The 23417-nt window shown below is 42.7% G+C and overlaps 1 protein-coding gene across 1 annotated transcript; it reads right to left on the reverse strand.

The window, feature by feature from the left end:
* Positions 1-18983: 18983 nt before the first annotated feature.
* Positions 18984-21741, reverse strand: LOC136131327 (protein HP-25 homolog 1-like). The gene is given in 4 exon segments (XM_065888143.1): positions 18984-19279; positions 19282-19434; positions 20634-20771; positions 21690-21741. Coding segments are annotated over 4 exon segments (639 nt in total).
* Positions 21742-23417: the final 1676 nt, after the last annotated feature.

Genomic DNA, 23417 nt, shown 5'->3' on the forward strand with positions numbered 1-23417 from the left:
CAAATACAACATAGACATTTTGGAGATCCTGAATCCGTCAGACATAGATCACTGGATCTCTTTTCTCACCCCAGATGAGAAAAGATCAAGTTTCAGAGTGCTGGTTGCTAACTGTGTGAGCTGGACAAGATAGCACAGTAGAGATACTTTGTTTTGGAATCTCTAGGGTTTTATACTTTGAGAGTCACTGGGTCCTTGTGGTCATGAGGATTACATGACTATCTTCCATGTTTTATCTCTACATTAATAAGTTGCAGGATTATTTAAAATAAACCATCCAAGAGCATTAGATTTTTCCTGCTACTGTTATTCTTTATATTGTTAGTCAGTAATAGCAACCTCCCTACAAGACTATTATTTATCTTCCAGCTAGTAAATTCCATCAGTCAAGGTTTAGAAGACGGTCTGGTTGGTTATGTTTACAGATTTCTTTGAGCATCCCAAAAAGGTGATAATCAAATGTCACACCAACTATTCATCTTTCTTTTTATTTTCAAAATTGAAGTATAGCTGACTTGCAATATTAGTTTCAGGTGTACAGCATAGTGTTTCAGTATTTTTACAGATTATATATACTCCATTAAAAGTTGTTACAGGGCTTCCCTGGTGGCGCAGTGGTTGAGAATCTGCCTGCCAATACAGGGGACACGGGTTCGAGCCCTGGTCTGGGAAGATCCCACATGCCGCGGATCAACTAGGCCCGTGAGCCACAACTACTGAGCCTGCGCGTCTGGAGCTTGTTCTCCACAACAAGAGAGGCCGCGACAGTGACAGGCCCCCGCACGGCGATGAAGAGTGGCCCCCGCTCGCCGCAACTAGAGAAAGCCCTCACACAGAAACGAAGACCCAACACAGCCAAAAATAAATAAATTAATAAATTAAATTAAATTTTAAAAAAAGTTGTTACAAGATAGTGGCTATAATTCCCTGTGCTGTACAATATATCCTTGCTGCTTATCTATTTTATTCATAGTAGTTTGTGTCCGTTAATCCCTTACCCCTAAATTGCCCCTCTCCCCTTCCTTCTCTTTGATAACTGCACGTTTTTCTATATGTCAGTCTGTTTTGCCTATACATTCATTTGTATTATTTTTTATTTTTTTAATTAATTTTTATTGGCGGATAGTTGGTTTACAATGTTGTGTTAGTTTCTGCTGTACAGCAAAGTGAATCAGTTATACATATACATATCTCCACTCTTTTTTAGATTCTTTTCCCATATAGGTCATTACAGAGTATTGAGTAGAGTTCCCTGTGCTAAACAGGAGGTTCTTATTAGTTCTCTATTTTATATATAGTCGTGTGTATACGGCAGTCCCAATCTCCCAATTTATCCCTCCCCATCCTTTCTTCACAACATCTCAGACCTAACATGCCCAGCCTAAGTTTTTGACCTACCCCACACATCTACTTTCCCCACAGTTCTCCCATGGATGCATGTGGCAGTTTTGTCCTTCTAGATTCCTAGCACAAAACCTTGCAGCCATTCTGGGTTCTTCTTTTTCCTTCACACACCACATCCAGTTTGTTAGGACATCTTGCTAGTTTTTCCTTCAAAATATATTCCAAATCCAAACTTTTTTTAAAAAAAGAAACTCAACTCCTAGTAGCTTGATATAATCCACAATTACTTTTGGATGGAATCATGGCAATAGCCCCCAAATTCGTATGCCTGGCTCTATATCAACCCCCCTCCCAGTCTAAGTCCATCATGGTATGAGTGATCTTTTTAAAATAGAATTAAGATCATGGAACTCTTCTACTTAAACTTGACTAGCTTCTCATCTTTTTCATTGAACATCAAAGACCTTCCATTTGTCTATGAGGCTATATATGGTCTGTCCACGTCCATCCACCACCCCAACTCCATGCTAACTTTGACTGCAGCCTCTATTGCTCCCTTCCTCATTGATTCCACCTCAGAAACAGTGAATCCCTTGCTGTTCCTCGACCATGAAAAATGTGCTCCTGCCCTAAGACAATTCCCACTGGGCTATTCCCTCTTGCTTGGGCATTTTTTCCTTAGTTAACAAATGCTTCCTTATAATCCAGAAAATTGGAAAGAGTTGAGTACCTTAGAAAGTATGGAATACAGCACCCTAGTGGATAGGGTGTAGTTAAATAGGAACCAGGAGATTTCCTTTATGGTATTAATAGTAGGGATATAATATATGACCAAAGATGTATCACAATTTGATGGTGGGAAATATTTTCAAGGCAAATTAGTGTACTAGAAAAACTAGGTGCTTTCAGAGTAAGATAGCCTTCTCCTTACTAATTTATTATTTATTTTTATGAAATATGTGAGTTCTTTTCCAGGATTGAACATGCAGCCCTAATTATATCTTTACATCATGCCTGTAAAAAGTACATTATAGGGAACTGGACTGGGCTGAGGAAAAGGAAAGCCAACAGTGGAACCCCACAAAAAGTGTTATTTAAGAACAAAGAATTCAGATTTGGAAATAGATTAATGCAGATACTGTGAACATCCTCTTGAGATTTTGGGGACTGATCATATCACGCTCGATTAATGGTAGAATTTTCCTTAAAATGTAAGGGATATTCCCACTGATATTCATCCTGGGGAGAAATTAATGTTGGGGTAGAAAACAAAGCAGGCCCTGATTGGGGACTGAATAGATCTTCTTTTTTCCTTGGGACCCAGGATCACTGAGATTTTAAAAGACTGTTGAAGAGAGACTTGGAGCAATGCAGCCCTTAATGTTACATCAGCTCCCTTCTTGTGTGCTTTGGAGCAACTTCCTTACAGTTTTTTCAAATATTCTCTCCAACTTCTGTTTATCTGTACACTAGTATTTTGAAATGGGAAGAGAATAGTTTCGACCCCTTAGCTAATTTTCCATGTGTAATAGAAAAAGATACAATCTGTCTTTCAAATAAGGAATGGTGATATATATAAAAAGTAAGATTTCCCATCCTGATTATGTTTTACTCCAGCATTGTAGGTATCTGTAAGCCAAGCTCAACCTTTTATTAAGACAGCAGGTGACCTCATAACAGGTTAGCCAGGTGAAAAAATAGTAGGCAGACTAATTCACCAGAAGCCAATTTAGTAAATGAGTTATTTAATGACCGGCCATTTTGCTAAATGGGCTTTCAAAAAATAAACCTACACCCTGGAAAGGCTGATGGAAACTCAAAACTTGTCAAAATGCATATTATAGAACAGACATTTTATAAGAATTAATATCGGGCTTCCCTGGTGGCACAGTGGTTGAGAGTCCGCCTGCCGATGCAGGGGACAGGGGTTCGTGCCCCGGTCCGGGAGGATCCCGCATGCTGCAGAGCGACTGGGCCCATGAGCCATGGCTGCTGGTCTTGAGCGTAAAGAGTTTGGGGGGCTTACCTGGTGGCGCAGTGGTTGAGAATCTGCCTGCCAATGCAGGGGACACGGGTTCGAGCCCTGGTGTGGGAAGATACCACGTGCCGCGGAGCAACTAGGCCCGTGAGCCACAACTACTGAGCCTGCGCGTCTGGAGCCTGTGCTCTGCAACAAGAGAGGTCGCGATAGTGAGAGGCCCGCGCACCGCAATGAAGAGTGGCCCCCGCTCGCCGCAACTAGAGAAAGCCCTCGCACAGAAACGAAGACCCAACACAGCCAAAAATAAATATAAAAATAAATTAATTAATTAAAAAAAAAAGAGTTTGGGAAGGATAAAGTGCCTTCCTGCTGTTCTTTACCATTAGTAGAGATTTCATATTCAGAAACAACTAAAACTTTTAAAATATATTCTTTCTATCTTCCTTGAAATTTTTCATAAATAACTCAAAAAATTGGCAAAATCATATGGCTCCTTTCGAATATTCCTAGGTATTGTAAAGCACCAGGTAAATTAAGACACAGCAGGTAAGTGAATTGCTTGGAGCAGAGTAAGTACTTAATACATATCAAACAGGTTATGATTGGAACAAAGCCAATTTCTAGTAACAACAAAATAATAAATCTGATTATAGCAGGTTAAACTTACCATGTGCTAATAACTATGCTAAGTGTTCCTCTGCTCTCATTGTTTCAAAAATTATTGAGCGGGCTTCCCTGGTGGCGCAGTGGTTGAGAGTCCGCCTGCCGATGCAGGGGACACGGGTTCGCGCCCCAGTCCGGGAAGATCCCACATGCCGCGGAGCGGCTGGGCCCGTGAGCCACGGCCTCTGAGCCTGCGCGTCCGGAGCCTGTGCTCCGCAAAGGGAGAGGCCACAACAGTGAGAGGCCCGCGTACCGCAAAAAAAAAAAAAAAAAAAAAAATTATTGAGCACCTAGAATGTGCTAGACATATGTGGGATTTTGAGGTTACAGTAAAGACCAAAATAAACAATAGAGTTTTTGATATCATGCAACTTACAGTTTAGCAGAGGAGAGAGACGTTAATCTGAGAATTTTGAAAATGTAGAAATAGAGCTGTGGCCATTGCTACAAACAGGTAAGAAGAAGGTCATAATGTAAGAATGCATGAAAGGGCCACTTGGCCAGTTACTTTAATAATCCATTCCTTTCTCAAGAAGGTGTGGGGCCTTTAGGGACTTTCCACCCCCTCACTTGTTCCCGTAAACCAACCTCTTGCGCCACTCCTTCTCCCTATCGAAACCAATTCTTCTCCCTATCGTGCGCCACTCCTTCTCCCTATCGAAACCAATTCTTCTCCCTATCGAAACCAATTCTTGGAGTTTTTCAGTTGACGGGGACTTTCCAGCCAGCGGGTAATTTTCCAGTTGCCCATAACACGTATACGCCCTAACCGCCACAATGAACAAACAACTGTAACGGCCAGAAGGTGGGGCAAAAGTTCCTAAGCCAATGAATTCAAAAGTCACCACATTTACCCAATCATTGTGAGAATATACCCGCCCTATGAGTAAATAAACCTATAAAAAGTATGTGATTCCGCTTTTAGGGGTTCCCCATCGGCCTCCTGCGTGAGGTTCAGGGAACCCCGGTGCATCGGCTCCTAATAAACCTCTTGCGTGTTGCAGCGGCTCTCGACTCTTGGCGGTTCTTGGGCGAGTTGGAATCCCTCGTAGACCGTTTGGGTCTAACAAAGGTAGTTCTGAAATCTGACTGGGAACAAAATGTATTGGTGGCTATGGAGATAAGTGACCTAGGCAGAGGGATGAACCAGTGCAAATGCCCTATGGCAGTATGGTCCAGGGACCATACATTATTTGAGGGACTAAAAATTCAGTGTACCTGGAAACCATCCAGTAAGGAAAGGTGTGGTAGGAAAAAATGATGAAGAGGTATAAAGTAAACCATATTAATCATTTATTTTTTATTGAGGTATAATTGGCATAAACATTATATTATTTTCAGGTGTACAACAAAATGCTTCAATATTTGTATATATATTGTGAAACGATCACCACAATAAGTCTACTTAACAGCTGTTATCATACGTAGGTACAGAATTTGTTTTCTTGTGACAAGAACTTTTAGGATTTACTCTCCTTGCAATTTTCAAATATGCAATAACTATTTAATTTTTATCCGAAGAAAAATGAGAAACCATGAAATGATTTTAATCAGGGATGAATATGATAACATTTTCTTTTGTGCAATGAGCATTGGCTGCTGGGATGGGATAAATCCAATCAAAGAGGCACAGAGTGGAGGACTGGTCCATCAGTTAGCACAGTGACAGGGGAAGATGATGGTATTGCTTGTGGGAATGTAAAAATGTAAATTGATTTTGCTCGGTGACAGATTGGATTGGGGAGGTGACAAGAGGGAGGTGGGTGGCATCAGTCAGTGGTTGGTAATGCTGTTCATGGGGAAAGAAAACAATGGAAATACATGAGGTGTTGGAGGAAGAAGCAGCCATGAACTCAGTTTTGGGTACCTTGGTACAGTGACCCTGAGGAAGCCTCTGGGTATATCACTGATCTCTGATCTCCTCTGGTAACACATTACAGAGCTGTGACTAGCTCTCATGTCTGTGTATGAACTAGATTGGGACCTTCAAGGCTTAAAGATAGTTTCTCAGCATATTAAACATAGATGTTTAATAGATGATGGAAGAAAAAGGGGAAAGAGTAAGGGGAGTGGGGGGTAGGTGAAGTCTCTAGGAGAGAGCAAGTCTGTGAAGGAAAAGAACAAGTATATCAGGGTTGCATTTGGTTACATCTAACAGAAACCAGTCTGCACTGGCTTAATAAAATCAGTGGTCATTATTCTCATATGTAGGTCTGGTGTGTCTGTGCAAGGAAATTATTAAGGACCTGATCTGCTTCTATCCTACTCCCTCAGCCTGCTTAGCGTATGTGTCTTTTGTTCTCAAGTTTGTCAAATGGCTGCTTCTGCCCCAGGCATTGCATCTTCTTGGGGTGGGGGAGGGGGATTGATGGTTGAAGAGGGAAGAGCAGAAGGCAAAGGATAAAAATACAAAGAAACAAGTCACTTGAGGATTTACCTTTTAAAGAATCACCCAGCAAGCCCCACCTGATTACATTTCATTCTTCAGATGGTATCACATGCCACCCATGCTTTGCAAAGAGGCTGAAGATCCTGCCCTTAACTAGGTTCATTGACAACCCAAAGTTTGAGGTCTGTTAGAAATAAATTAAACAAGAAGTGGTAGAATGGGTACTGCATAGGCAACTAGCAGGGTCTGAAAAGTTTTTTTTTTATTTAATTTAATTTTTATACAGCAGGTTCTTATTAGTTATCTATTTTATACATATTAGTATATATATGTCAATCCCAATCTCCCAATTCATCCCACCACCACCAAACCTCCAACCGCTTTCCCCCCTTGGTGTCCATATGTTTGTTCTCTATATCTGTGTCTCTATTTCTGCCTTGCAAACTGGTTCATCTGTACCATTTTTCTAGATTCTACCTATATGCGTTAGTATACGATATTTGTTTTTCTCTTTCTGAAAAGTATTAAGCAACAGAAATTGTTCCCTCAATCCGTATCCTCGTTCCTTGGTCAAACCATCATCAACGTACGCATTATGAATCAAATGCAAAATATGTACTTGGTAGTTTGTATTCACTGCTTAGTGTGACTTTAAGCAATTTTTCTTCATCTCTCAGGGATATTTGCTTTCCTAGCTATACTGTAAATTGTGAAATTGAAGTGGTGTTGGGGGCTGTGATCAAGGCTATTTTTTCCTCTGGTGAAAAATGTTCACACATAGACAGGAAAAGGCATGAGGACTTTCCTGGTTCCCCCAGCCTCCACCAGCTCTGATTTCCTGACATATGCTCTTCCTGAAGTTCCTTGGATATAGCAGAATACATGAAATTTGATGGGCTTTCAATAAGAAACTGTTGACCAATTAATGGATAATTAATCTTGACTGTTTTTTAGGGTTACTTTCACATAGGTAAATTGGGCATTCTTAATGTTATTCATTCAACAGTCACTGAAAAGTATCCGGGGGGAAGGGAAGTCTGCTGTGAAATTTAGGAACACTTGAGGAATTTAAGTGTGCTGTTACCCCTTAGCCAGTATAATTTCCATAGAGCAAACACCCAAAGAACATACTTTCAGTCAGTCCTTTCTCACTCTCTGCTGTGTCTAGCTTGGATTCCAGCCAGACTCTGTCTCCCATCGTCAGCTGCAAGCTGACATTTCCAGAAACATGCCTATAATTGTCCTTGTCCTGGGCTTCCTTCTCCAGGACTTGGGTGCCATTCTTCATGAGCCCTAACTTCATAGCATGCTGGAACAGCTCAGTGTCAAAGCCAAAGTGGTACACGCCTGGGACGGTGTAGGTGAACACTCCCGTGGTAAGATTGAAGCGGTCCTGGTCGTTATGCAGGGCTTCCTTGAAGACAATGGGCTGGGAGAGGGCTGGGAGGGGATCACTCACCTTCACTGCAAAGGCAGATTTGGGGGGATATGAACAATTCTTTATTTTTTATTTATTTGTCTTTTTTGCGGCACGCAGGCCTCTCACTGTTGTGGCCTCTCATGTTGCGGAGCACGGGCTCCGGACGCGCAGGCTCAGTGACCATGGCTCACGGGCCCAGCTGCTCCGCGGCATGTGGGATCCTCCCGGACCGGGTCACGAACCTGTGTCTCCTGCATTGGCAGGTGGACTCTCAACCACTGCGCCACCAGGAAAGCCCTAGATGAACAATTCTTAATGTCTCCAGGAATCCCAGGAATTCCTCATGGTCTTGGAGGGCCTTGGGGGTAAGGCCAAGGTAAACAGAAGGAGGATAGAGATTTGAAGTTCATGCATTTCACAGTCCATAAATTTCTTTCCACATTACCTCCCCCCCCCACTAACTTAACACTTGCCCTTCAAAGATCATCTATGCATCACTTTTCCCAGGAAGTCTTTCCTCTCTGCCATTATAGTAGCAGAATCCAGTGTTTACTTTGATTGTAGCATTTGCTACACTGAATAGTAATCTCTCCCATTATGTACCTATTTTGTTTCCTTAATTAGATGAAGAGCCAGTGCCCTACTTAATTTTGTTCCTAAAGCGCCATTATATGGTATCCAGGGTCGAGTTGATAAGCATAGTATGTTTTTGGAAGCAATGATTGAATAAATAATTGCTTGAATTGCCCTTTCAATTCATTTCATAGGTGTGATCATGTTTTTATTATCACAAACACCAAGTAAGGATTACTCTTGGAAAACAATGACACAAGGAGATCTAGGAATTGTATTATTCCAGAGATAAAAGGGGCTGTTAGAGCAATGTCTCCCCAGCTGGACTGTGTATGAGAGTGTCTCAGGTAATAATGCAGTGATCACCTGAATTGGAATTTCAAGGGGATGAATCCAGGAACCTGAACATTAAACAATGTCCACAGATGATTTTGATGCACAATCAGGTAGAGGAATCACTGATGCAGGATCAAATTGGTGAATAGTTTCCAGTGAGGATGAGATGGCAGAATGAGTTCTCAGAATTGAGGGAAAAGCTCCTAATACCTTATTCTAAACTGTTTTCTACGATACCATTTTGCCCTTGAATTTGCAGGAAACTCACTAGTATTCCAGTGTTAATTATGGGTGAGCACAGAGTAATTATGCCACAGTTAAGAGTATACCAATTTAAATGTTATCTGTGGAGAAAGAAAGAAATGAAATTGAGTTATTTGTAGTGAGGTGGATGGACCTAGAATCTGTCATACAGAGTGAAGTAAGTCAGAAAGAGAAAAACAAATACCATATGCTAACACATACGGATTTATATATGGAATCTAAAAATATATATATACATGGTTCTGAAGAACCTAGGGGCAGGACAGGAATAGAGACACAGACATAGAGAATGGACTTGAGGACACGGGGAGGGGGAAGGGTAAGCTGGGACGAAGTGAGAGAGTGGCGTGGACATATATACACTACCAAATGTAAAATAGATAGCTAGTGGGAAGGAGTCACATAGCACAGGGACATCATCTCAGTGCTTTCAGACCACCTAGAGGAATGGGATAGGGAGGGTGGGAGGGAGACACAAGAGGGAGGAGATATGGAGATATACATATATGTATGGCTGATTCACTTTGTTATAAAGCAGAAACTAACAACCATTGTAGAGCAGTTATACTCCAATATAGATGTTAAAAAAAAAATTCAAGGAATCTACAAAAGAAACTCCTAGCACTAATCAGTGAGTTATGCAAGGTTACAGGATACAAGGTCAACACACACAAAAATCAATCATATTTCTGTATATAGCAGTGAACCATTGGAAATAGAAACGAAAAACACAACACCGTGTATTATGGCTCTGAAGAAATGACATACTTGTGTAAAAATCTAACAAGACATGTATAGGATATGTATGCTAAAAACTACAACCAGCAATCCCACTCCTGGGTATTTATCATAGAGAAATGAAAATGTATGGCTCTGCAAAAGCCTATGCATAAATGTTTCTAATAGTTTTATTTGTTATAGCACCAAACTGGAAACAAACCAAATGGACTTCGATGAGTGAATGGAGGAACAAACTGTGATACATCATATAATGGAATACTAGTGAACAACCAAAAAGAAAAAAATTATTGATATTCAGAGCAGCTTCAATGTGTTAAAAAAATTCAATCTAGTAAATTTGAAGATATAATTGGCTTTGTTAGGTGATTCCTGAATTGGGTAGCATCCCATCTAGCAATTAGAAGGGTGCTCCAAGGAGAGGTACAAAGTAGAAGGTTTAGAAAGGAGAGTGGGGCAAGGAAGTCATTAGCAAAGGAATGAATGGAAAGGGTTATTTTGGGCCAGGACATCTTTTTGGGGGGAAGGAAATGGTGAGGACGTTATCATGCCAATTCCTTTGGAGGATGGAGAGGGCCAACGTGACAGGTTACCTCATTGGTACTGACCAAAAAATTCCAAACTGGCTGATTAAGATTACATTTTTGAGGAAGGTTGAAACTACAATTAGGTTAGGTATTAAATCTAGGTTTGGTATCATGGGCTTTAGTGCAAGTGATACCATCCTGAGTCTGTGATTTTTCTCCTTATTAGATGGATCTTAAGTTCATTATATTGAGTGAAAAGGTCAATCACAAAGTCACTCTACTATCCATCAGCAGAAGAGTAAATAAATAAATGGCGGCATATTTACAATGGAATACTGGCCATTTCCATTCAATGAAATACTTCACTACTGTTACCACAGTGTGGATGGATTTCACAGGCATTAGGATGAGTAAAAAAAGACTAGACACAAAAGATTTTATATTGGATTATATCACTCATATAAAGTACAGGAATAGGCAAAGATAACTGATAAATGATGCTGAAAGTCAGAATAATAGATTCAATGCTGCAGATGTAGTTGTGGACCGGAAGGGCACAAAGGAGACTTCTGGGATGGTAGAAATGTTCTATGCATCAATCTGGATGGTGGGTCCATGTTTGTATGCATATAAAATTAATCAAGCTGTGTACTTTAGATTTCTGCATTTTACTATATTTAAGTTATAATTCAATAATAAAGAAACAAAACCCACCAATATTTTTTTAAAAGTCTGGTCATCAGTAGTACGAAGTTGGCTTAGATGCTCATGTCAGTGTACAAAACAATGTGGTTACTTTTATCCTCCTGCTCCAGCATGGAATATGGGGCTTTGATTTGATGCCTGCAGGATGGCTGTTGCAGCTGTAAGACCTGCATCTTCACTCTTCAGAGCAGAAATGGAGAAAGCAAAGGGCAGAGGCCAAGGGCCAAAGACATAAGCCAGTTGAGTCTTTTCCCTTTTAAATACGACTCCTGCAAGGACCATGCGCTTACATCTCACCAGAAAGGATGGTGTTTTTTATGGCCACCCTGAACGTAACAGAAGCTGGTCAAATTACATTTTTTAACCGGGTTCGTTGAGGCAAAGCAAACGAATTTAGCTAGAATAAAAATCGGTAGAAGAAGGGATATTGGGTAAGTAGCAGCCTGAAGTAAATTAATAATTAATCTGAAAACTCTGAAGCCACAGAAATTCCCTCACCTCTATCACCCATCCAGTTATGCTTTAGGAGACTCATCTGATGAAGAGCGTCTTCATTTGGTCTTTTAAGCAAACTTGACATCTCTGCCAGAGATATTTACTTCTATATTTATATCCTTAATTCTCAGAATAGATTTGAGAGTTTGAGCAAAGTTTTTGTCCTCTGGGGGTGAGGGGGGGGCAGGCTTCAAAAGGGAGCTGAATGAGGGTTTTCCTGGTATATTTAACAACAACATGGCTGGGCAGCTTCCTACCTCACTCTTTTTTTCCCCACATTTTTAAAAAGATTTTTTATTTGACGTGGACCATTTTTTTAAAGTCTTTATTGAATTTGTCCCAATATTGCTTCTGTTTTATGTTTTCGTTTTGGCCGGGAGGCATGTGGGAACTTAGCTCCCCGACCAGGGATCGAACCCACACCCCCTGCATTGGAAGGTGAAGTTGTTAGACCCAAACGGTCTACGAAGGATTCCAACTCGCCCAAGAACCGCCAAGAGTCGAGAGCCGCTGCAACACGCAAGAGGTTTATTAGGAGCCGATGCACCGGGGTTCCCTGAACCTCACGCAGGAGGCCGATGGGGAACCCCTAAAAGCGGAATCACATACTTTTTATAGGTTTATTTACTTATAGGGCGGGTATATTCTCACAATGATTGGGTAAATGTGGTGACTTTTGAATTCATTGGCTTAGGAACTTTTGCCCCACCTTCTGGCCGTTATAGTTGTCTGTTCATTGTGGCGGTTAGGGCGTATACCTGTTACGGGCAACTGGAAAATTACCCGCTGTCTGGCAAGTCCCCGTCAACTGAAAAACTCCAAGAATTGGTTTCGATAGGGAGAAGGAGTGGCGCACGATAGGGAGAAGAATTGGTTTCGATAGGGAGAAGGAGTGGCGCACGATAGGGAGAAGAATTGGTTTACGGGAACAAGTGAGGGGGTGGAAAGTCCCTAAAGGCCCCACATTCCCCCCTTTTTTTTTTTGTAACTAATTTCAATCATGGAATTTCAGTTTCTTTTTGCGAGTTTTGGTATTGTTGCCTTAGCATTAAAACTTGTACCGTACTAATGCGTTCTCTAATAAAGGCTATCAGGCGATTCAGAATGTATGGTCCAAAAGTTAAAAGCAACAATAAAATAATGAGGGGCCCTAACAAGGTGGAAACTAAAGTAGTAAGCCAGGGAGATTTATCAAACCACGATTGAAACCATCCTTTTTGATTTTCCCTTTCCTGTTGTCTTTTGTCCAGGCGCTCCCTAAGTTTGTCCATAGTTTTGGTAATAGCCCCAGAATGATCAATATAAAAACAGCATTCTTCTTTTAGTGCAGCACATAGTCCGCCCTCCTTAAGGAACAGCAGATCTAATCCCCTCCTGTTTTGCATTACTACTTCTGAAAGCGAGGTGAGAGATTCTTTTAACTGAGTTATGGAACTTTATAAATGAGTCTGGGGACCAGCTGAACTAACACACAAAAATCGGTTGAAGCTTTAAGGACCTCTAAAGAAATGCAGGGGGTCAATCCTGTGTTATATGCCCACCATCCATCCGGAGGAGGGAGGAGATACCCTGAGCCCTGTGGGAGGCTTAAATTGGCACAAAGATGTCGGTGGGACGAGGGGGGCGTTCCTACACATGTACCGTTTCCTAATACTGAGGCCAGGGTCAATTTACTATTTCCTTCTTGTTTCCATCGACATTGATCTGGAGTGTTAACATTATTATAATTAGAATTATATCCTATAGCATCATAATAAGGGGGAGGAGCAGCATAGTAAAGCCAACAGGATTTGGTAGCCTCCGGGTTTGTGGCATTTAAAACCTCAAAAGCCGCCTGGACCAATGAGAGCATTCGGTCCCAGGGGGGTCTTGGGCTTGATTGTCATTCTTTTTGGCTCAGAAGTTTGGTTTTTTATCTCTGGTAACGCTGTGGGAGGGGCCAAAGGTAGCGAAGAGTGTCCTATCTCAGGGTTGGGGCTTATAGGAACTGGAGTAGGGGTTTCAATTTTTAGTTTGTTGGTCATTAGTAATCCATCATTATATCTTTTTTTATAAAACCTGATTCCCCATGAATGGCCATTTATCCAGTTTTTTATCTTTTTTTTCTGGTTCACTAAAAGAGATCTTAAGGGGATGGCACCATTTAGTACATTCAGGCCTATAAGTTAAGGGGTTGTTTGGGTGTGTACAATTGGCTGTCACCTTAATAAAGTCCCAACCAGAGGTGGGCTTCCAATAGGTGTCTCCTGTGGTTTTATATCCCCAGCTATTGCAATAAAAGTTTTCAGTTCCTCCACATTTATAATTAAGGGACCTGTGGCGATGGAACCCGGGGCATATGTAGAAAGCAGGAGCTCTGAGCCCAGTCCTCCGAATCCCGTTTTTGCAACCCTTTCCGGAGGAATCAGCTCTAGTTGATAAAAATTTTGGAACATTATGTTGATCATAATAGTCTTTTAAATTCCAACCGGGAGCCCCTATGGCCAGTTTACAAACATCAGGAAAAAGGTTTGGCCACCAGGTCCATGGGGGAGCGATATTGCTAACAGACCATATTACATCTCCAGTTTGGGAAATTACCTGCCAGGTTAAACGCTGGGGCAGGTGAGGACTAAAATTACTCACAGTCAGTAGGGGTAACAAAGTTAAAGTTATAAGTCTGATGATCGCAGAAGCTTGAGCTTGAGCGGGTTGCTGGTCTTTTGGGCTCGCCATTCCGATGTTGCAGATGCTGGTGTGGCCTTCACGTGTGAAGCGTGGATCCACGCAGCGATGCCGTCTACCTTTATAGCCGTGGGGGTGGTGAGCAGGACGATGTATGGTCCTTTCCACCGAGGCTCTAGAGTCTGGGTTCGGTGCCGACGGACGTACACGGAATCTCCGACTTGGAAGGGATGAGCCTCTGCTGGTGTTCCTGGTCGGTAAGCCTCTGCCAGCTGGGACCACACCTCCTTTTGGACCAACTGGAGTCCCAACAGCCTAGCATATAAGTCAGTGTTATTCTGGCAGTCAGGACTTAATTTTTCCCTTAGCGTAAAAAGAGGAGGTGGGGCCCCGTATAGTATTTTAAATGGAGTAAGATAATAGCGGGAGGGGGTATTTCTAGCCCGGAACAGGGCTAAGGGAAGGAGCACCGTCCAATCTGTACCGCCAGTCTCTATGGACAATTTAGTTAGGGTCTCTTTTAGAGTTCTATTCATTCTCTCTACCTGTCCTGAACTCTGGGGTCTATAGGCACAATGTAATTTCCAATCAGTCCCCAGGTATTTGGCCACACCCTGACTTACCTGGGCGACGAAGGCGGGACCATTATCTGATCCTATTACCTTTGGTGCCCCGAACCGGGGGAAAATTTCTTTTAAGATCTTTTTGGCCACCACAGTAGCTGTCTCCTTCTTCGTCGGGAAAGCTTCTACCCATCCTGAGAAGGTATCTATAAAAACTAGAAGATACCTGTTACCGTACCTTCCAGGGCGTATTTCAGTGAAGTCGACCTCCCAATAGGCTCCTGGGCGGTCTCCTCTGAGCCTTTCTCCGACCTCAAGTTTTCCTTTATGGGAGTTTACCTGTTGGCATGGAATGCACTCTCGTGCAATCTGCTCAGCTAATTTAGTTAGTCCAGGGGTATCATAACCTGTCTTGTGTAGTAGGGACACCATCTTTTTGGTTCCCAAGTGTGTCCATCTGTGAATCTGTTGTAGCATGGATTTTGCTTGTTGAGGAGATAATGTTTCTTTAGTTATGGCTGGGGTACTTGTTCCCCTATTATTTGGTTTCCCAGGACTCTCATCTGATAGTTCTAGTATGATTTCCCATAGAGCCATTTCTCGTGCCACCCTATCTGCCATGTTGTTGCCTCTTGTCACCGGGGTATTGTCCTTCTGGTGTCCGGGGCAATGAATGATGCTGACTTTAGTGGGGAGCATGAGGGCAGCTAGCAGTGCCACTATTTCTTCTTTGTTTTTAATTTCTTTGCCCGCCGAGGTGAGCAACCCTCTTTGTTGGTAAATGGCCCCATGGACATGGGCGGTAGCAAATGCGTACCTACTGTCCGTATAGATGTTTACCTTTTTGTTTTCTGCTAGTTCCAATGCTCTAGTCATGGCGATTAGTTCAGCCCGTTGGGCCGATGTCCCTTGCGGTAATGCGGCTGCCCAGATGACCTTTTTCCCGTCTACCACGGCAGCTCCCGCCCGACGCTTACCTTCCTCTAGGAAACTGCTTCCGTCAGTAAACCAGGTAACGTCGGCGTTGGGGAGGGGCTGATCCATCAAGTCTGGTCTGCTACCGTGTGCTGCAGCCAGTACTTCCTGACAATCATGGATGACGGTAGTGTTTTCCAGGTCAGGGTCGGGTAGCAAGGTGGCCGGGTTGAGTCCTGTGGCTGAGGTAAACTTAATACGATCTGAGTTTAACAGCAGGGCTTGGTAATGAGTCATCCTGGCATTTGTTAGCCATCTGTCGGGTGGCTGGCGAATTACACTTTTTAATGCATGGGGGGCTGTTATCGTTAGGTTCTGCCCCAAAGTCAGTTTGTCAGCATCTTTGACCAAAGCGGCCACCGCGGCGATTATTTTTAAACAGGCGGGCCATCCTGCTGCCACAGGATCCAATTTTTTTGATAGGTACGCAACCGGGCGATTCCAGGGGCCCAGTTTCTGAGTTAGTACTCCCTTTGCAATACCTTTATTCTCGGCCACGTACAGATGAAAAGGCTTAGTGATCTTTCCCCCGTTCCTTTTTTTTAGGGCATTCTCTTGCCCAATGACCTTTTTTTTTACAGTAGGCACATTGGTCCTTGTCTAATGGCCGCCTTCTATCCGTTGTTCGCCCTTCCTGTCTATTTCTGTCTCTACTGTTTCCTCCTCTGACTACAGTGGCCAGTATCTTACTCAAATGTCTTTCTTGCCTCTTATCTCGTCTTACCTCATGAGCCTCTTGTTCCTTCTGCTTTCTTTTTTCCCTTTCTTTCTCTGTCTCCCTCTTATTATATACCTTATCTGCCTCTTTTACTAAGTCCTGAAGGGAGAAACCTTGTAGGCCATCCAGCCTTTGTAACTTCTTTCTAATATCAGGGGCCGCCTGGTCAATAAAGGCCATTGCTATGGTGGCCTTATGTTCCTCAGAGGTTGGATCATAAGGAGTGAATCGTCTAAAAGCCTCCATTAAGCGTTCTAGGAACACGGTTGGCGATTCCTGGGGCCCCTGAGTTACCTCTCTTACCTTAGCCAAATTCGTGGGGCGCCTGGCCGCTCCATGGAGACCCGCCACCAGAGCCTGGCGATACATTTTCAGGTGCTCCTTACCTTCCAGGGTATTAAAGTCCCAATTCGGCCTGACGAGTGGAAAACCGGCATCAATCTCATTAGGCAACTGGGTAGGTTGTCCATTGGCGCCTAACACATTTTTTAGCCTCCAGGAGAACCTGTTGCCTCTCCTCAGTTGTGAGGAGAGTCTGGAGGAGCTGTTGACAATCATCCCAGGTGGGTTGGTGGGAGAAGACAAGAGACTCTATTAGAGCAGTAAGAGCCTGTGGGTTTTCAGAGAAAGTAGGGTTATGTATCTTCCAATTATAAAGATCTGCAGAGGAAAAGGGCCAGTATTGAAGGGGCCTATTCCCGTGGTTATCGGGGGGGCCATATTCTCTAAGGGGTAAAGCAGTAGAATCCGGGGAAACAGCCCTCCGGCTTCTGGTGCCCGCCGAGGGACCCCCCCTTTCCGCCATAACAGGTGGCCCTACTGGTGCGGAGGGTTGTGAAGCTGGGGGTCCTAGGGGCGACATGGGATTTAGGGCCGGAGGATAAGGAGGTGGGGAATCTAGAAGAAGCAAATCAGACTGCAGGTCAGGATATATCGCCTTTGGCGGGTCCGGGGCAGCAGATGACTTTTCCGTGTCTGGGGTTTTCTTCAGGGCCAATATCTCCGATTGTGCTGGAGCGCATGCAGACGTGCCTGTTGAGGAAACAAAGGGCCGGACCCACGGAGGCGGGGAGAGAACTAGATCTTCCCAGACCAAGATATATGGTATCTGGTCTGGGTGTCCGTGGGGTCCTGTGTTAAAGACCCTAGACTTGACTAGCCCAACCTTATCTAACAAAAAAGATCCTTCGGGTGGCCACCCTGTCTGAAATGTAGGCCACTCAGAGGTACACAGCGTTTGCCAATTTCCTTTCCTTACTTCTACCGAAAGGTTGTGGGCCCTAGCCCTAACTTCAGTCCAGTGGCTTAGGGTAAGAGAAAGAGGAGTCGTCATAGTTCGTCCCATTGTCGTCCGTCAAAAGAAAGATAATAGTACAGAAAAACAATAAAATTTCAAAAGACACACATTGATATTGCCGCCGCGAACTTAAACCCGAAACCAACTCAAATTCAGATGGCAGCTTATATAACCTGCCAGAACCAGCCACCGCGAACTTAAACCCGAAACCAACTCAAATTCAGATGGCAGCTTATATAATCTGCCAGAACCAGATGAAGGGGAGACAAAATTTGTTTCTCCTTCCAGATGGACCACCAGGGCGTCCCCCGGGGCCCGTGGACACCAGCTTTCGGCACGTCTGCCTAGCCAGGAGTCCAATACAGATTCCACAGCAAGCCGGTTCGCACGGCTTTTTCCTAATGGCGGCTAGCAACAAACAAACGACAAACAAACAGACAATTGGGCTCGAGCCTACCTGATACCTCCGACTCCCGATGTTCTTGTGACCCGGGGGCGAGTGGGGATCCCGGACGAGCCCCCAAATGTTAGACCCAAACGGTCTACGAAGGATTCCAACTCGCCCAAGAACCGCCAAGAGTCGAGAGCCGCTGCAACACGCAAGAGGTTTATTAGGAGCCGATGCACCGGGGTTCCCTGAACCTCACGCAGGAGGCCGATGGGGAACCCCTAAAAGCGGAATCACATACTTTTTATAGGTTTATTTACTTATAGGGCGGGTATATTCTCACAATGATTGGGTAAATGTGGTGACTTTTGAATTCATTGGCTTAGGAACTTTTGCCCCACCTTCTGGCCGTTATAGTTGTCTGTTCATTGTGGCGGTTAGGGCGTATACCTGTTACGGGCAACTGGAAAATTACCCGCTGTCTGGCAAGTCCCCGTCAACTGAAAAACTCCAAGAATTGGTTTCGATAGGGAGAAGGAGTGGCGCACGATAGGGAGAAGAATTGGTTTCGATAGGGAGAAGGAGTGGCGCACGATAGGGAGAAGAATTGGTTTACGGGAACAAGTGAGGGGGTGGAAAGTCCCTAAAGGCCCCACAAAGTCTTAACCACTGGACTGCCAGGGATGCCCCTCCCCACATTTTTGCCACCTAGGATCTTGAATTTTGGGAATCACAAATAAGAAATTATTGACAAATTGATGAACCATGAGTCTTTACTGGTTTCAGCGATTGGTAATACATTCACTTTGTTCAACTTGGTCATTACTGATTTTGTGAGCTCTTCATCCTAGAGGAACCATTTGGGATGAGAGGAGTAGGAGGCTTCTTTTCTTAAATTCAGTGTTACATGAGGGAGAGAACCATGCAGGTACCCCTAGCTGTCCTAATTTCCATTGAGCAAAAACCCATAAAGCACAGTGTGAGTAGTTCCTTTTTCAGATTCTTCTTTGTCCAGCTTAGACTCCAGCCAGACCCTGTCCCCTTTCTCCAGCTGCAAGATGGGACTTCTTGAAGCTTGCTCATGGCTGTCCTTGGCCTCTGCTCATTTGTCCCAGATCTGGATGCCATTCCGCATGAGACTCACCTTGACAGCATTCTGAAACAACGCAATGTCAAAGCCAAAGTGGTACACACTGGGGACGCCGCAGGTGAACACTCCAGTGGCCAGGTCAAGTGACAGTTGTACAGAACTTCCTGGAAGACAATGGGCTGGGAGGGTCCTGGGAGAGGCCCACTCAGCTTGACGGAAAAGGCAGATTGAGGTAGACAGGGGCGTTTCTCAACTGCTCCAGGCACCCCAGGTATACCTCTTGGTCCTGTTACACCTGGGGGTCCTAGGTCTCAAAATAAGCAGAAAAAAGAATGATAGAATTTAAGGTTTTGTATTTTTCAAAGTATTAATACATGAATTGCTTCTTCCTTCCTACCCTTCTTCTCACTGGTCAGAGCCTAGCTCAAGCATCACTGCTTCCAGAAGGCTCTCTTGTCTCCTCCAGATTTGGAAAAGTTCTATCTCCTTGTACCACATCTGGTATTGATTGTTACCATAGGTATAAAGAATTACCACAAAGAATTGTAATCCCTCCCTTAAGTGACTGTCTCCTTATCCATACTGGGAACGAGGCATCTTACTTAATTTTCCTTCTAAATGTCATACTCAGTATCAGTTGTAAAATTAGCACTCAAAGTATGTTCAATAAGTGAATAACTGAATGAATTAGTATATGAACTATATATTAGTATATATATATATATATATATATATATATATATATATATATCTTTACTATAAGGCTGAGTATTAAGGATCACTATTGGAAGTTACCCAGACAAATCCAGGGATCATACTATTGCCAGAACTAAATGGGAATTTTGAACAGTGGTATCCAAATATGCCTGTTTATTAGAACCAGTTGTGGAACACCATCCCACCCCTGTTCCCCAGTTACTCAGGGCCAGTCTACACTGCGGGCCTTTGGAGGAATCTCTGAGGATGGAGACTAGGAACGTACATGTTTAACATATGATTCTGATGCTCAGCCAGATTTCAAAACCTTTGCTTTAGAGGTTCAGTACAAGTATTCAAAGCTGATGGGATCTCTGTGGGAGCTTAGCCCAGCATACCTCTCAGCAGATGACAAGAGAACAGTAAGTCAATGTATCTGCTGCCCACATGACTCTGGTATCACTGTATGAACCTCGGCTTACGCCTACACTGTATGACACCAATAGGAGTGCTTTACACTAGTCTAGAGATGGAGTTATGTCTCAATTTGGACTGTACATCCAGTGTGTCTAAAGAGGTGTTTGAGCACACAGATTTCTTGGTGGTTGGAAGCCATCTTAGTAGACGAATCCTATGACTCTTAAGAGTTCAGAAAAAGAGACCATGGTCATTTGTTAACAAGAAATGACTTACCACAATGATCAATATTCTCATCAGATCACCTGGAAGATTTCACTGAATCTATGAACATTGCAGTCAAAGAGAAACTATGAGAGGCTAAGAGAGCAATTGCATTTATTTTTCCACCTGCTAAACCAAGTAGCCCTGGAGGACCCCTGGGTCTTGGAGGTCCTCGGGGTCCACAAGGTTCACATAGCTGAGAATCTGCTGAAGATTTGACATCGGCCACAAGTAACAGGACAAATAAAGCTAAAATCCAGAAACCTGAAGCAGAAGAAAAATCAATGAAGTTTCAAATAGTTTGGAAGATGGATCAGCCTCTCTTAAAGAGATTGTGCTATAAATTTTGTCAAGTTACGGTTCACAGTTCCAAGAAATTGATGTTATTTTGGTCTTTAGTTCCATGAAATGCAACATGTATCAATGCTGTGACTCATACAGACAAGATTGGGAGGCACTTTGAATTGAGATGCTTTCAAGTCAAACACAGCAAAATCCAAGAAAATTGGCTAACTCATCCTATTTGAAACCCATGCTGCTTTTTCAATCTCATGCAAACCCCAGAGTTCCTCTCTCATGGACTCAGAGCCTCCTGCCATCTGTTTAGCAGTGATCTTTAAATAATTGGTGTGATTAATCTTCTCATGATGATGAATAAGCACCCGATTTGCCTATGTGTTATTTTATATTGTCTTATTGCTTTATCTCTTGGATGGGCTTCGAACCTAGAAGATATATGACAAATCGTTCTTTGATGGTAAATGAATCGACAAATGCCAGATACTGAATTAGCCAACTGTTACTTCCCACCACCCTAAAACTTTTACTTAGTGCAGTAGCCTTCATTCCACTTTGAAGTACCAAGCCAATAAGATCAACTTTTATGGCTTACAAATGTATGCAACAACGACAGAAATCTGTGTCAAGAAACACAATCAACTTTAACATGATTAATATGCTCTTGAAAGTAGAGTGCTTCTAACTGTTAAATTATCGGTCAGTAACCATAACTTTTAGACTATCCTTTCTAATTCAAGAAAGATAGTCATCACTTTTTGGCCTTAATTTCTGATTCAAAAGATGCTCTTCCAAAGCTGAAGTTAACTTATGAAAGGCAGTATGCTAATTTATGGGCATATTTTTAAAGTCAGAGGATGTGGATTCAAATCCTAGCATCGTTACCTCCATTCTGGGCGACCTTAGGGCAGTCACCTAACTTCTCTCCCAGCCACATCTATAGAAGGATGCTGGGAGCATCTGCTTGCCTTGTTTAATAGTTTTAAAGTTTCAAGAAGATATGTGCATATTCTTTGTCTGGAGTCTAGCAGGTACTTTATATATCTTTATATATGTATCTTTAAAATTATTCCTTATTACTTTTATTCTTCTTGCTATCTTACAGGGAGAGTGCTATTCTGATTTTAAAACCAGCGAGAATGTTAATTCAAAGAGTTTTGACAATCTATTACATGAAAACTAAGGATATATCTCAAAACAATTTAAAAACAGCTGTGAGGATATCTTGGACATTTTGACACATTCCATTGCTTCACATTTCCCAAACTCCTCCATGAAATAGTGGGGGGCTTGGTATCACGTGCAATCATGTAGAGGAGAAACTGAGGCCTAGAAAAGGTGATGGCTGTACTTTCTCCAGGCTCTTAGTTTTTGAGGATGGAACCACCATTGAAATGCACATCTCCAGACTCTTGGGTGATTTGTTCTTTCACACAAATATGGTGCTGGATTGTCTGTCTTGGTGGATATAAGTGGGCAACAACTTTTTTTTACAGTCACTGACTCCCCCATTCCATTCCTGCTGATCCCAAAATAGATACACACACACACTCACACATACATACATACAAACACACAAAGGCCACACAGAGAATTAAATTAAAATCATACATTCAGTTGATTTTGCTAAGCTAAACTAGCATTATTCTAAAAATATGATGCTAGGACAATAAACTGACTGTAAAAGGAAACCTTTCATTGAATTTATTGTGATGAGGAAAGTTGATGAGGACTTTGTGGCTTAACTTACTTGGTGTCCATAAATGAAAATCCAGGAAAATGATTTCCTCTTGCCCTAAGTTCAAGACCCTCAAGAAAGAAGTAGGCATGACCTTCACAAACTATATTAATATAATTTGCATAAGTGACAATGTTTTGTTCTGTATTTCTTCATCATAAAGCTTGGATACAAATTTTCATCTAAATTTCAAAAACTGTCTTGATACCTACACCTTATTTCCTTCAGTCCTCATTTTAGCCTACTTGTTTTGGGCTTTGCTATAAGTTTTCTTAAAAAAATCTATACTCCTGTATTTGTTTATATTGTCCTATGATAATATGTGAATTCGGGCAAACTCCTACAAATTCTTTGTGGAATCAGAGGAAGTTTGAGAGACAGAGATAAAAGAGTTGTATGCAGGGGGAGGCAAACAACTAAAATGCTTTAAAAACACTGATCGGATATTTCAAACATTAATAATTAATAACAATAGATACTATCAAAAACATACTGTAGGGGCTTCCCTGGTGGCGCAGTGGTTGAGAATCTGCCTGCCAGTGCAGGGGACACGGGTTTGAGCCCTGGTCTGGGAAGATCGCACATGCCGCAGAGCAACTAGGCCCGTGAGCCACAACTACTGAGCCTGCGCGTCTGGAGCCTGTGCTCCGCAACAAGAGAGGCCGCGATGGTGAGAGGCCCATGCACCGCAATGAAGAGTGGCCCCCGCTCGCTGCAACTAGAGAAAGCCCTCGCACAGAAACGAAGACCCAACACAGCAAAAATAAATAAATAAACTGCTACCCGCAACATCTTCTTTAAAAAAAAACAAAAACAAAAACAAAACATACTTTATATCATATCAGTTGATATTGTTGAAGCTAGGGAAGTAAACT

This window comes from Phocoena phocoena, chromosome 11 (genome assembly GCF_963924675.1).
Source record: "Phocoena phocoena chromosome 11, mPhoPho1.1, whole genome shotgun sequence".
NCBI lineage: Eukaryota > Metazoa > Chordata > Mammalia > Artiodactyla > Phocoenidae > Phocoena > Phocoena phocoena.